Source organism: Stegodyphus dumicola, chromosome 4, assembly GCF_044657685.1.
Source record: "Stegodyphus dumicola isolate Sdum_Otavi_A_Nest chromosome 4, ASM4465768v1".
NCBI lineage: Eukaryota > Metazoa > Arthropoda > Arachnida > Araneae > Eresidae > Stegodyphus > Stegodyphus dumicola.
In genome coordinates this window covers 105,411,607-105,428,166 of record NC_140771.1, presented here as the reverse complement: position 1 = coordinate 105,428,166, position 16,560 = coordinate 105,411,607, and the positions used below count along the sequence as shown (strand labels likewise).

General features: G+C 33.7%; 1 protein-coding gene across 3 annotated transcripts in view; it reads left to right on the top strand.

The window, feature by feature from the left end:
- The window catches only part of milt (trafficking kinesin-binding protein milt), a 131,407-nt gene that overhangs the window by 25,985 nt on the left and 88,862 nt on the right, over positions 1 to 16,560 (top strand). For all 3 annotated transcript variants that reach the window (XM_085815297.1, XM_085815296.1, XM_035370931.2), the window contains one exon: positions 11,653 to 11,757. In XM_085815297.1, the coding sequence (XP_085671423.1) occupies positions 11,653 to 11,757 (105 nt within the window). The remainder of the gene's footprint in view (positions 1 to 11,652; positions 11,758 to 16,560) is intronic.

The window sequence follows — 16,560 nt, the reverse complement described above, 5'->3', positions numbered from 1 at the left end:
TTTTATGGTAAATTTTAAATTGTCATAATTTTAATTTCTGATTTCTCACGAATGAAAAATTATTTCACAATCCTTGTTATTTGAATTAGGTTAAGGTTTTGGTTTCAATATATCATTCGATAATAAATGCCACCAAAAACTTTTTAATAGTAGGGAAAAATAAGTCATGGTTCTACTTTATTTCTTGGCTAAAAGTGCTTATTGCCATTGTGTAAGTAAGGTCAGTCAGAAAGTTTGTTGCACTACTGCGTAAATATGTTGCGTCTAAGACTATTTGGATGACACTGTGTGGCAACACTTCAGACGTGTAACTTTATCCCGTGACATAGTGGCTTTCCCGAGGCAAGTTTAGTTTTTCTGATAATCAGTCGCAAACATGTCTCGACAACTGCAAATAGCGTCTGTTGTGTAATTTGAAGAAAAAGGCTAGAGGGCGCTGTTGCTCGCTTAGTTGTAAGAGAATAAAGTTTGTTCATGTTGAAGGCGGCGGCCTAAGAATACGCTCTGTATATAGTAATTAAAATATTGTTTTAAAATGTAAAAGTGTTAAAATTAGTAAACCCACTGAACCACCATCATCTGATCTGGAGATGCACAAAATTATTAGATGGTGCATCGGCGTAAGGAATTAAGGCTTTGTGAAGATTTTAGGTGTTCGATCCAAGTGTTTCGATTTCAATGGATATTTCATATTCAAGTGACAATGGAATTCCAAATAAAGGTAGGGAAATCTTAAATTAATTATTTAGTGATTATTTGTAGTACATTAGTAAGTATTTATTATTGCTGTCGTGGGTGTATTTAAATTAAATAAAATGGAAGAGAAGTTAGATAGATTGAAACGTAAACGTTCCACATTGAGATCGTCTGTTACTAGGTTAATTAAAGTGATTGAAGATAAATTAAAAATTGAAGGGGAGGAAAATTTGATTAAAGAATTACGAGAATTGTTTGAATTATTAACCGAAAAGAAAAATAATCTAAGAACGCTTGATGATGAAATACAAGAGTTAATTGATGTTAACTTAATTGAAGAAGATTGTAGTATAAGCGAAGAATACAATGACAAATGTATAATTGCTTGTAGTCAAATTAAGCAGTTTCTAGGTGCGGTTACCGCAGTACCGCCAGCGAGGAATCCCCAAAGTTCTGATTTAAACCAGTCTAGTGGTAATGGAATTTTGCATGTAAGTTCCAGTTCTAGTGGGAGTAGTACGCTGAAATTACCAAAATTAATGAGTGATAAATTTTGGGGAGACCCCAAACAATGGAATGAATTTTGGAATAGTTTCGAAAATTCGATACATAAAAACGAAACTCTTTCAAAAATACAAAAATTTGTATACTTAAAAACATTCTTAACGGGACAAGCTTCGAATGTTGTGTCAGGCTTTGAGTTAACAGAAAGTAATTATGATAGTTGTGTAGCATTACTAAAGGACAGATATGGTCGAAAAGACCTGATCATTAATTCATTCATGAATAAAATTCTCAATTTGGAAGCCGTTAAAAATTCTGCTAACGTAAAGGCTTTACGTAAATTATATGACGAATTAGAAGTTTCGATTCGTAATTTGGAAACTTTAGAAGTAACTTCTGGCTCATATGGACATTTATTAATTCCAATATTATTAAAATTAATTCCGGACGATTTAGTTTTGGAATTTAATCGGCAAAGAGGATCGAAAGATAAAGTTGAAGTTTCGGAATTAACACAATTTATTAAAACGGAAATAGAATGCAGGGAAGTTTCAAATCTAGTATTAAGCGAAAGGAAAAATCCTGTGCCTCCGCGAGTCGATCAATCAAAATATGAAACTAGAAAATATGTAAAAAATACACCCACGGCTGCATTTCATACTGCAGTTAACCGAAAATGCATCTTTTGTGATAATTTGCACGAGTCATTTAAATGCAAAGTGAATGTTTCTGATAAATTAAAGAAACTAAGATCCGAAAACCGCTGCTTTTCTTGTTTTAAAAAATTCCATACTTCAAAAAGGTGCAGAAATAAAACTAAATGTAATAAATGTGGCGGTATGTATCACAATGAATCGATTTGTACTAATAAATCCCTTGTAAACAAAAAGTTGGAACAAGGTTATTCCAAAAATGAAACTGAATCTCTGACTTTGAATTCTGAGGAAAGAAATAAAGTTCAAAACTTAAAATTGATTGCTTCTGTTCCTCAAGGTGATAATAATAATGACTGTAATGCCAGGGAAATATTATTACAAACTTGTACAGTTTATGCTTGTTCTAAGTATAAATCAAAATTAACTAGATTAATTCTTTATCAAGGCAGTCACAGATCCTTTATAACGAAAAAATTGGCCGACCATTTAAAACTTACTCCAATCCGTTATGAAAGACTTTCTGTTTATTCATTTGGTGCGACGAAGGCAATGAATCATTCCTATCCGGTCGTTGAAATCGAAATTCAGAATTGGAAACAAAATAATAAAATAAAAATTGAATGTTTGATCTCGGATGTTATTTCCTCGGTGTCCATCAGTGTGCCTAGTAAACAAATTGCAGACTTCATGGAGCATATGGGGTTGCAGATCGCCGATTGCGCAAGAAAAAATAACATAGATGTTGAGATATTAATTGGAGGGGATGAATTCTGGAATGTAGTTTATTCTGAAAGAATTAAAATATCTGAAGGGTTGTACGCAGTCAGTTCTGTGTTTGGTTGGGTTGCCGCAGGAATCGAGAAAAATAAAACAAACAAAAATTGTTCTGAAAATTTAGCGGTAATGACAAACACTGTTGTGTTGAAAGATTTAAAAGGGTTTTGGGAATTAGAACATATGGGAATTAATGATTCTGATGATTATTCCGATATTGACTGCGAAATAGTAGACCAGTTTGAAAGAAATTTGCAGTTTAAAAACGGAAGATATGAAGCAAATTTAATCTGGAAATACAGTCCGAATAATTTAGGAAATAATTTTGAGGTAGCTAAGAAACGATTCGCAAACCTTCACAATAAACTAAGTAAAACTCCGGAGATTTTTTGGGAATATAAAAATATAATTGAGAACCAGATATTAGAAGGAATTGTGGAGGAATGTCCAAATAATGATACAAATTTGGGATATTTTATGCCGCACCGAGCAGTAATACGACCTAGTGAAACTACTAAGGTAAGAATTGTGTACGATGCTAGCTCAAGGACAGAGGACAGGAATTCGTTAAATGACTGCCTTGAATCGGGACCTAATCTAAATCCAAATATACTAGACATTATGTTAAATTTTCGTAAGTTTAAGATAGCGTTTTGTGGAGATGTTGAAAAAGCCTTTTTGATGATAGGAATTGCTGAAGGTGATAGAAAATTTCTAAAATTTCTTTGGTTTAATGAAAATAATGACTCCTTTAAGATTATGCAAATGTGTCGTGTAGCTTTCGGTTTGACTATATCTCCTTTCATTTTGGCCGCCACTATAAAATATCACATTCGAAAATATAAAGATAAAATGCCGGACAGTTTCCAAATGTTAAATTCTTCTGTCTATGTCGATGACCTATATTTTGGAGCAGGAACGGTTGAAGATGCATATCGGTTATCTGTAGATGCGGTTAATATATTTAAGGATGCTGGGATGAATTTCAGAAAATTAAGAACTAATTCTAAAGCATTAAACGATTTATGGGTCTCAGATGGGATTAAGGAATCAGACAACAAATTAACTAGTGAATCGAATTTCTTAGGCATGATTTGGAATTCCATTGAAGACGATATAAAATTAAATTTAAAAAATTTAATTGACTTTTCTACTGGAAACGATTTTGCTACAAAAAGGAAACTTTTGCAAAGCATCGCCCAAATATACGATCCATTTGGATTTATTGCACCCTTTGTTATTCGGGCAAAAATTATTATGCAAGAAATCTGGTGTTCCGGTTCTGACTGGGATGAGGTCCTTCCTGCAGAGATTAAGGACAAATTCAACATTTGGCGGGAGGAACTTAATGATTTAACTGAAATATCGATACAGAGAAATTTCTTTGATGACGATCCAATGAATATAAGCCTTCACCTATTTTCGGACGCTAGTCCTAAAGCATATGGGGCCATCGCATATTTCAGATATTGTACGAGTGATTCTAAAATTAAAACTTCCTTTATCATGTCGAAATGCAGAGTTGCACCTTTAAGAGCAATCATGAGGATGTTTATTTTTGGAGTGATTCCGAAATCGCCATTACTTGGATTAAAGGTTCGCCAAATAATTGGAAACTATTTATCGCCAATCGTGTTACAGAAATACAGAGTATATGCAACAAAAAATAGTGGAACCACTGCGAAGGAAAACAAAATCCTTCCGATTTACTAACTCGAGGAATTAGTGCTCAGTCACTAGTTAAGAATGATCTGTGGTGGCATGGGCCACACTGGTTACGTTTTCCTATTGAAAACTTTCCAAAGCAAAAGAAATTAAAACCAAATTCAGAATCGTTGGAGTTAAGAAAAAGTATTATTTTGACTGCACCTGTAATTAACAATGAATCCCCAATTTTGCATATAGAAAAATTCAGTTCTTTAGGAAAATTACTTCGAATTACTGCCTATGTATTTAGATTTATTGGGAGGCTTCGGAAAAGGTCTACAGAGAATGGACCTTTAAGTGCTTTTGAGATTAAAGCAGCTGAACATTATTGGGTAAAAATTACGCAACAAGAATCGTATCAAGCGGAAATAATTAAGTTATCAAATAAAAAATCAATTCTCGATTCTTCCATCTACTCCCTTAATCCAAGGCTTGATGAGGAGGGAATTCTTCGGTTGAAAGGTCGCATTCAATTTGCAGACTGTCACGAGAATTTAAAACATCCTATTCTATTACCCTCAAAATGCAAATTTACCGAGTTGATCATCATGGACTCGCATGAAAGGGTATTCCATGCTGGAGTTAATTCGACACTAACTCAGATCAGAGACAAATATTGGATCATTAAGGGAAGACAGCGTGTTAAGACTATCATCAGAAAATGTGTGATATGCAAACGATATAGTGCTCGTCCTGGGGTACAGGATATCGCTTCACTTCCTCCAGACAGAATTCAAGAGTCGCCTCCATTTGCTGTGACCGGGTTGGACTTCGCCGGTCCATTTTTTACGAAAGACAGGCAAGGTAAAGTTTACATGCTGTTGTTAACGTGTGCGGTCACTCGTGCCTTACATATAGAGATAGTAACTGATCTCAGCACTGAAAGTTTTTTGCTAGCTTTCCGAAGATTTTTAGCTCGCCGAGGACTGTGTACCACCGTGTACTCCGATAATGCCAAGACTTTTAAAAGAGCTTATAAAGAACTAAAACATATTTTTAAAACTTTGAGTGACTCATCTGTGAAAGAATTATTTTCTGCTAGAGGCATAAATTGGAAATTTATTATTGAGAGAGGTCCATGGTGGGGAGGGTTTTGGGAGCGTATGGTACGAACCATAAAATCCAGCTTGCGAAAAATTATTGGTCGATCATCCCTTACTGTGAAAGAGCTTGAAACAGTGCTCATTGAAATCGAAGCAATGATTAATTGTAGACCAATTACCTACGTGTTTACCGATCCCAATGAACCTTCTCCACTAACGCCCTCTCAATTTCTGGTTGGTAGATGATTACTATCTCTGCCCTGCTAATCAATTAACATCCCAGAAATCTCTGGACAATAGGGCAAATTTTGGAATTAATGCCAGGCAGAGATGGTAAAATAAGATCTTGCATAATTAAAACACCTACTGGTACCTTAAAAAGGCCTATACAATTGTTATATAATATGGATCTTAACTAATGTTTGTATTTTGTATTTTTAGGTTTGATTCTCCTGACCTTGCTGATAGGTATTATTTAATGTTTTGTAAAATTTTATGTGCTTATAATTATGTATGCATGTTTGTTATATCTAACCATTTCTCCAGGATTTATTGTCGAAATATTAATTGAATATTCTAGAATATATTATTGAAAGATGAACTCTCCACTGAGTTCAGGTGGGGAGTGTTGTGTAATTTGAAGAAAAAGGCTAGAGGGCGCTGTTGCTCGCTTAGTTGTAAGAGAATAAAGTTTGTTCATGTTGAAGGCGGCGGCCTAAGAATACGCTCTGTATATAGTAATTAAAATATTGTTTTAAAATGTAAAAGTGTTAAAATTAGTAAACCCACTGAACCACCATCATCTGATCTGGAGATGCACAAAATTATTAGAGCGTCCAAATTGGAAATGCGTGCAGTGATTTGTTTTTTGTGGGCAAAAAGGTGCATGAAGTGTATGGTGAAAATGCAATGTCATGTCAAGCTATCACGAAATGGTGCAACATGTTTGAGAATGGCCGTACGGATATTGACGACGTTGAGTGTGATGGAAGACCATCAATCGCAACAAATTTGGAAATCGCTGCTCACATGAATGAACGCATTCTTGCAAACAGACGCATAACAATAGACAAAATCTCAAATGAACTGGATATTTCTCATCGAAGTGTGCATAAAATTATTGCCGATCACCTTAAATTTCATAAAGTTTGTGCTCGATGGGTGCCACGTCTATTGATGGAGGAACATAAAGGGAAGCGTTTTGAAATTGCATTTGCAATTCTGCAACATTACCAAATGGAAGGAAATGGAGGAATAATGGAGGAGTTTTTGGACAAAATTGTGACTGGAGATGAAACTTGGATTCACCACTTCTCACCCAAAATAAAACGCAGCTCGCTCGAGTGGAAACATTGCAGTTCCCTGACATGAACGGTGTTGAACTGTTCCACCTGCTGGAAAGGTGATGTTGATGCTGGATTTTGACAGAGAAGGCGTGGTGCATACAAAATTTATGCCGAAGGGTGCCACAATTAATGCATCTTCTTATTGTGAAACACTAACACGATTGTGACAATCACTTAAAAATCTACGGCCAGGTAAACTGTCGAATGGCATTGTGCTCCTGCATGATAATGCAAGATCATATGCAGCAAAACAAATGTGTGACCTTCTGAAAAAGTTAAGGTGGGAACTGGGGAATCACCCTTCTTATAGCCCAGACCTTTCACTTCCGGACTTCCATACGTTTGGTTCCATGAAACAAGAACTTTCAAAGCGACAGCACTATTTGGACGCCGAAGTGAAAGCTGCAGCCGAACAATGTTTATCGAACATTGGATGGGATTTCTTTGCAGAAGACATCAAAAAACGAGTACCATGCCTCAACAAATGCTTTAATAATGGAGGTAATTACGTTCGAAAAGTAGATTTTGAATGGAACTTTAAGATATAATAAAGTTATTGGAAAATTGTGCTCCTGTTTTGTTTTCTTACACAGTGCAACTAACTTTTTGACTGATTCTCATACATCTATCATAAGCAGTATATAAGAAGCATAAAAAAGAGATTAATTATGAAATGATGCACTCAAGATATATTTATTATAAGAATATTGTTATTCAGAGGATAAAAAGGGAAATAACCTAATTAAAAAAAATTATCAGGTTATTACTAATTGAAGACAGAATTTTATTTCATATTGTTACAAATTTGGTATTTAAAAAGCTAAAGTTAGTTCAATTATAAATTAAATGGTTTTATTTCTCGCGCAGTGCAGCGCGGGATGAATATTAAAAGAAAGCTAAGCTGGAAAATTGAAAATACAAGAGCGCGTGCATTAAATAAATAAATATCTCTTTTTGATTTCGAGAAAGTACTGGAAAATTCTAGCGCGTGATTTTAAAATCTTATAAAAGGAGGAAAACATCTCAGTTCGTAGTAGTTGCTTAGTTTGTTGTTGTTTAGAAAACAGCTCTTGTTGATTGTAGCAAATTCGCGGATTAGCTTTCTTTAGCTGTTTTGAATTACGTTCTATTGGACATTTGAGTAGTTAAAAGATAACTACTGTGAGATATTGTAATACTGCATGATAATTTGAAAAAATTTAAGCAATAATAAATTTAATAATAATAAATTTTTGTTCATTTTTCATCGGACTTGTGCATTCATTTCATAACGAACCTGTACGCACGCAACAATATCTTCTTCATCTAATGTACGTACATATTTGAATTAAAGTAGCATGCCAAATAATGATTATTGGAGGAGTTAAAGCAACAAGAATCAGCGTAACATTCATAAATTTTCAGAACTAGTTCTGAAAAAATAAATATAGAACCTTCTTCAGCTGCAGAAGTGCAAATGGTGAAAGAGAAGCCAGAAAGAATGAGATAAGGCAGTAAAAATGGGAGGAAGGAAATCAAGCTACTGGTGTCATCTATTGATAAAAAATGAAAAGAAAAACTACGAAATAATTTTCTTAAAAGCTCAGGGTAAATATGGATTGGAGTTGGGATTGTTAATGAAAACTAAAAGATTTTTATGAATGCAAAATTCCTCTAGAAAATCTAATTCACCAACAGAAGATTTTTTTAAAAATAATTTTGGCCACAGAATGATGGAAAATGTGATTTTCTAACCAACAGTTTTGGGCAACAGCAGATTTATGTACTTCTTTTATACCAACATAGGCACCTAACATTCACTTTTCACCTAACATTTTTGACCAAATGTGAATACATTATACATTTATACATAAGGATCCAAATATTTTGATAAAAATGTATTTTATAGGGAATATATTTGCAGGAATTTTTTTTCTGGAAGGGGGTATGTCAGGTTTAATAGCCAAACAAACAAACAAACAAACAAACAAACAAAAAAAAAAAAAAAAAAAAAAGCCTTTGGATATACCAAAGTGGTATTTTACACTTCAAGATCTTTATATGGTGATTAGTGTCATTCATGGAGCAGGAAGTTTTGAAAATTCAGTGGTCTCTGGTCTCTGGTCTTGATTTGAGAGGATCTTAGGTCCATCATGGCCTAGGCATAGTGAGTGCTTTTCATTTACTGGAATCTTGGGCATCTTATAAGTGACACATCAGCTTTTGCCATATTATACCCAGTTGCATTTCAGTTTTGATGATGAACACCAAAAGTATGGATCCAAGAGTGGCCATCTTATAAGTGACAGTTCGGCTTTTGCTTAGCTACATCCCAGTTTTGATGATGAGCACTAAGGGTATAGATCCAAGTGTATCCTATCCCTTTTCCCATACCAATAGTCTTTCAAGAAGACTTTTAGCCATATATTATTTTAAATGCACTTATGATGCAAAAGCATCATATAATTTGCTCAGAAAGTATTTAGCGAAAATGAAAAGGCAGATAGTGGAGGCCAAAACAGTGGATTTGGTTATGGAATGTGTGTGCTAAAATTATTGCTTTGAAGTGGTACAGAGTGCTGTTGAGTGGAAGATAAAATCATTCAACTGGTGATGTCATTCCCCATGCAGATTTCAAGTAGTATACATTGCTTTACAAACACAGAGGTGGCTGGCATGTATCTGGTTGTAATGAAAGTTTTCCAGTAAATGTAATGAAAGTAAGTTAGGAAAAAAAAAAAAAAAAAAAAAAAAAAAACATGAAAGCAGTACCTTTAGTGCAGATAGTAATCACCACCAAAATCTATGATTTTCTGCCAAAGTTTAGGTAGTTTTTCTGCCAATGTTTCTTCAGCCCAGAAACTTGGTGGCTCCGAGTCCAAAACATAGATCAACCTCATTTCAGACATCCTGTGCTGAATGGAAGACAGCACCAGCAAGATTAACTTGCAGGTGTGAAAAAAAGGTAGAGGTTCGAAGGAGCAATGTCGGAACTATGTGGGGAAAGGACCCCATTCAAGTTCGTGCAGAATCCAGCCAGTGATGGAGACACACTTTGTCTTACATTATCTTGATGGAACGTTACCTTTTTGTGCAGGAACTCGGAAGTTTTTCCTTGATAGCAGCATCAAAATGGCTTCTTGCTGTGCACCTTACTGTTGGAAGTTTTACCTTTTTCCAGATACTCTTTGTGGATAGTACCACGGGAATCCCACCAGATCCAAAGTATGCACTTTTTGTTAGTCAAATTGTACTTTGTGATGCTGCCGACAGGCTCACCGGGTGGAGACCAATCCCTTTGTCAGCCTGTATTGTTGAAGTAAATTCACTTATCATCACAAGTGACGATCCGGTCCAGAATTTTGTCTTTACATTGATATTTGAGCACATTAGTGCAAGCCCGAACATGCCTGTCTTTATCTGCTTGAGCTCATGTGGCACCCAGCGATTGAACCTGTATATCAAGTTTATGCTATGCATAGTGCAACTAATGGACATGGCACTAACATCTAACTCCGTAGCAAGCTCTCGTGTGGTTGCATACTGACCTTCTTCCACAAGTTCTCACTGGCGGGCCTGATCAACATCAGTAGGCCAGCCGAAACGCTCTGCTTCTTGAATGTCATATTTCTTGGTTTTAAACTTTCGGTACCAAACTTTCACTGTGTCATATGATACAGTGTTAGTATTTAAAGCTGTACACATGATTTGGTGACATTCTGTAGCTGAGTTTTGCAACAGAATTGGAAGTAAATGGTGGTTCTAATTTGGTAGCATTATAGTTCCATTTCAGACACCTTGTACTTAATGATAGATAAGGATATCTTTTTACAAATTTTACCACACAGTGTTCTAATGCAAGTCTCTTTCTTTCAAATGCCAAAAATCGTTTTGACAAAATATAATTAAACATGCCAACGTGAACTGTTTGCGTAGACGGTATTTGCGGTGGCATAAAACTTTCATTAAGTTGCTAAAACAAAGCAACAACTAAAAAGGAGACGCAATAAACGATTCCACTGTACATCTTTTTAGCAACTGCTTTATCTCCATATGTAGCCTTACAAGTAAAATGCATGTTAGTGAGCTGTGCTTTTAGGTAATGATGCATAGCATTTGAAATTTGTGTTGGAAATGGTAATTCATGCCAGTACAGCACTTTTTTATGACACATTTCATTAGAAAATCTGTTTATTCTACCCTTCCTGATTTTAAAGATTTTTTTTTTCACATATTTTCAGATGTTTTCTTTCTTCTAGATATTTTCTAAGCACCATGTATACTTACAAATATCCATACCTTCTCTGAGATGTGAATTGGGGTCCAAAACTATGGAAGCCTGCTCCTTTATTATCATGACAACAGGAATAATAAATCTCAGTGATATTTTTGATGGGAATTAATTTGAGTCTTCTAATTTACTAGTTGAATGTGCTGGCAACTATATCCCCAAAACACATGGGAGGAATGTCTGCCTTTCTTCCTACTTAAAATGTGACTGGAAGAAAAAGAAGGAATCTAAATGAAATAGATATTGAACTATGATTTACCATTCTCCTATGCCATTCTAGTCGTTAGGAATTTTGGAGCTGAAAATCTTAAATGCTGCTGGTTCCCTGCTTTGAGAATTGAATTGGAAGTTTGCCAAATTGCTAGCTGAATATGCTGACAACTGTACCATAAGAGCATATTCAGAAAATGCTTTAGTTCTTCATGGTGTGTGAAAGTTGACTGTAGTTTCAGAATTGCTGAACATTTTAATTTAAGGCATGATCTTATTGTGTATAAGTTCAAATCTAGTTTAAAGTTGCATAACATAAGATTGTTTTACAAGAACTTTTGATGTTTTAGTCTTTATCAGATTGAATGAAAGTGCATGATGAATGTATGATGCTCTTGTTTAGTATTTGAAGTGAAATAATTTTGTTTCCCCTATCTCTTTTACAGATATATGTTGTAGAGCTGATACAGCTGAAGTTGAATTAGTTAGTTTAATAGAAGAGCACATCCCTCATTATAAACTTAGAGCTGACACTCTTACAGAGTTTTGTGGTATTTTCTTTTATATATATGAAATATTGAAATTAAGTTACATTTGTTGATGATTGTGTATAATATTTTATTATTTTTTTAAATTTCCTTTATCATTTTTGATTTAGTGTCATAGAGATATTATCATGTATCTTTTTTTAATCACTTGCAAAATGCATAATGTGTTAATTTTTATGCAGAATGTTAAATTATTGATATGTAGAAAATCTTATGAATAGAAATTTGCTTTGTAAAAAAGTTCTGCAAGTAACAAATAATTTTTATAAAATTTGCAAAGTATAGTGTTTTGTGTCTATGTTATTGTGTAAAATAAGACGTAGAAATCTTTAATACTTTTTCTGAATAAGATGTCTTAAGCCATGTGGGAACTAAATATGTCACTTCTTAGTGATAATAAAGCAGAAAACTCAGTATCAGCTAATTGTACTAACAGTACTTGCAACAGTTAATTTCCCTTGCTACTGCTGATTTCTCCCCCCCCCTTGTATTCCTATTGTTTTTCTAGCATTTACTAAATTTTCATTATGACTCATTTTTATTTTGTTTATTTATTTTTAGCTCTTTTTTTTCCTTTTAAGTTGTTTACACCTGCTTATGTTCTTTACCATTAATTCATTAATTTAAGACTGAATTTGAACTGATTTCATTGGTCAGAAGTAGTAATGAATTTTGTATTAAGAAACTCAACAATTTCAAAGCAAGCCATGGTAACACATTGTATGAAATAAAATATTTTTATCTCCAGTGTGCGAGACTGTTTCTCCAGCATGCGAGACTGTTTATTAGAAATTTTAAATGGTATGCTGTTTTTAAATATTTCTAGCCCATATGCTCTTGAAACGTATATGCATGTGTAAATGAAAGTAAGGAAAAAAGTCCCTTTGGCCATAATATAAAATCTGAAAGTTTCGTTTTCAGTTTTGGGGGGGGGTGAGGGATGATATCATTTTAAATAATAATTATTATGTTGACAAGAAAGTAATTTCGGTTTTTTAGTGTGAAATAAAATTCAATTATTTCTATACAAAAGATGAACTCTAATTAGTCAAATAACTTTATAATATAATTAGTTATTCTGTTGAATGACTTTTTGTCATCTTTCTGGTACATGATTTTGTGCTAATAGAACTTCTGATATTTAGTGCTATTTGAAGTCATTGTTATTGCTGAAATTCTCACCATCAAGAAGTTTCATAAACTATGAAATAAATGATAATCCAATCATGTAAGGTTTAGGCTAGAAGGGGGTTGCGACATCATTTCCCATCCAAGCTCCAGTAATTTTGTATAGTTGTTAAAGATGTGTGATTGTCGTGGTGGAACACAATTCTTTTGCGATTAGCAAATTCTGGCCTTTTCTGTCTGATTGCTTCCTCTAGCTTTGTTTGTTATTGGCAGTAAAGATTTGAGTTAATCATTTGGTTGTTTGGAAGCAGCTCAAAATACACAATACTTTTTTAATCTCACAAAACTTACAGCATGATCTTTTACTGATGCAATTTAGCTTTTGATATGATTTGTGCTGATTCATCATGCTTTTAGACTATGATTTTTTTCAATTAATGTTTTTGTAGACATTTACATTTTAAATTACCAGTGATAATTCATTTAAATAAAGAGTCGGTACATTTGAAATGCATATCGCAAATATTGAGTCATTATGTTAAGTGAATTTCTTTCAGTTTATATGAAACTCAAATATCAAGGCTCTTAACACGTCCAAGATATTTTATGTGATTTTCAACTGTTGTGTGTGATACATTTGACCTTTTTGTAATCTCTCATGGAACTATATACCGATTTGATTCAATTGTGGCTTTAATTTTGTCATCATCTTGGTCATCTTCAAGTGAAAAATCTCCCAAAATTTTTTTTTAAAATTAACTCTGACACATGTGTTCTGGTAATCAATTCAGTACTATAAACTTCACATATTTCTTTGTGAGCCTCAGCCACTTTCTTGCCTTTATGAAAATAAAAAAGTAAAATTCATTGAAAATATTAATTTTTGCACCCCATGCTAATTCATCGTAAATTAACAGTTGTAAACAAAAATACATGGAATTCATTTCTGTAGCAACTTAAAAGTGTCAGCTGCCAAATCTTAAAAGAATATATATATAAGATTGACAGAAGACTAGCAAAATGAACATGTTATCTATTTCCGCACACTGAAATTACTTCCAGTAATACATCAATTTTTTTTAAAAATTTTTTCAATTGATTTGAGGTGTTAGCAAATAGGTTATATAGTATTGCAGATGCACATTTTTCACTTGATTCTGGTGCGAAGTGCCTTGTTTACTCATTCTGAATTGGATGCCTATCTTCAAGATCTATGATGTCATCATAGAAGCATATAAACAGTATTGTGCAGTGTGTCTGAACTGTTTACTGCTAATGAGCATATGAATTTATTCGCCCAAATATATACAAAAAGTGCCACTAAAGGGCTGTGGTGTGTAGGTAATGATGTAACATACACCCCTCCCCCCACTGAAATCTCAATTTCAATTTTACATTTACATTACAGTTCAAAATTTGTACAATTTACAAAGAAATGTTCTTTTTTTTTAAAAAAAAAGTAAATAAGGAGATTAAGTAAATAAAATTCAAGTATGTATAAAAAAACATATACAGATTCAAATACACTATTTACAATCTATGCAAAATGGAAATTCAATCTGTTCTTCCAAACTAATTGCACTGATTTGGTTGTTCTTTGCCATCTAGATAAATAAGTATCTTATGTGTAAGTTATATTGGGCTGAGGAATAGACAGTAATTAATGACCTATTAAGAAATATCCATGTGTTAAAACTGAATAATCATTGGTATCTGTTGACATTGGTACAAGGGATCTACTATTTAGTATGCCCTCTATTCCTGTGGTTACAGTTAAAGATTCTTCTAACATATGTCTGGCTGAGCCTACAGCACATTTTAAATGGTGTTTAAAAGATTTCCCCCCATATTCCCATAGTCCACTGAAATTTGGAAATATCAAGGAAATAAACTTCCAACTAATTTTTTCTTAGCTTAGATAATTAGCTAAACTATCATGGATATAGCTCATTAGATTAAGCAACCTCTTTAATTCTAAATTTTTTGCCAGCAAAGTTATGAGCATTATCAGAGTATAATCAAGAAGATTTTCGTGATGTGAAGAAACATTTTAAAGCTGCAGTTAATGTGGCTGTAGATAAGTCTGTTATTAACTCTAAATAATTCACTGTAGTGGTAAAGCGTACAAATATTGAAACATTTTTTTTTAATTGTACCTTTGTATTTAATCAAAAAATGGGCCATAGAAGTGGAATTCACAGTTATAAAATGGGGAACTAGGGTTAACTCTCTGTGTGGGCAAATTTCCCTAAAGTTGCTTAGAGGATGTGGGTTTATTTTTAAAGCATTTTATAAATTCATTTATAATTTTTTGAGCTAAATTTCTTCCTCCTATTAGTAAAAATTCTGGCCTGATGCAATGTAACAATGTTTGAGGACCTATATGTAAATATCTCTTATGGAAGGATTCCATAGTAAGTTTGTGCTAAGGAGGCAAATGCTTGAGATGTTTTTTATTTTGATAAAAGTCTGTAAATGTCCACCTGCATGGAGGACTTCATTCTCATCTAAAAAGGAGTTCGGATTACTTAATTTACAATTCTTAATATCTTTGTTCCGTTTTAAACAAGAAATTTCTTCACAAAATTCATTCATTTGTACTAATTTTGCCAATACATCTGAAGCTTGGTTCAATTGTATGCTTAATTTGCCCTTTTTGGGTTACGTAAGGTGTTTCGTATTATGGAAAAATCTGAAATTAAAGCTTAGTATTCAACAAAGTTTAGTGAAATTATTATTTATAGTTAAAAAATTGTCAATAAAGTCACAGTATGAATTTAGTAGAATTGGTAAGCTACAAAGTTTTAGTTCTTTTTCAAAGTTCTCATCCACAGGTGTTGCACAAGCACCTGGTGCAGGAAGATCAAAAGTCAACCAAGCCGTTCCAATTCACCATTAGGAATTTTTCAACAATTCTGTAGCTGAGGTACCTCTCAATTTGATGTCAGCAACGTTATCGTTTGTTGGAACTTATTTCCAGTCAAAATTTGGGTGCAAAGAATTGGATCATCATAACCCAGTGAGACACAAAAGTTTCCAGCCGTTCAAGAAGAGACTTGATCCATGCTAACATAATTGTTTAATCACTTCACAGATAAATGTGGTTGAATTAGACGTGAAGAACCGGAATTACCTTTGTTACAAGGCGGGCTAAAAAGCAAAGCAGCTCACATCTGGGGAGGGTTAAAGATTTGAGGGGAGCTATTCTACTTTTTGCCATTATGAAACGGGTTTTAATTTCCTTATTTTCATCCGTGTGTCTAAAATATGCCACTGCTCCAAAAGCTCTAGGTGTCGCATCACAAAATATATGAGCACTCAGCTGCGTGTAATTAATTTTACAAAATAATTTTCTAGGGCATTAAGGAGTTTTTAAGCATTTCATTTCTGCACACCAGTTCATCCACCTTTTCTTGATATCTGTGCGAAGTGCAGCATCCCACTCTAAACCTAGAAGACAAATGTCTTGTAAAATGATCTTAACCCGAACTATAAATGGTTGCAGATATCCAATAGGGTCAAATATTTTGGTGACAGTTTTCAATATCAGTCTTTTTGTGTTGCCTTCACCATTTCCAATTGACTCCTGGTTTCATGTTCAAATTTATTACATTGTTACTAGGATCCCAAATCATGCCCCAAAATTTTGTTTCTTTATTGAAATTATCTTGCCCTTTA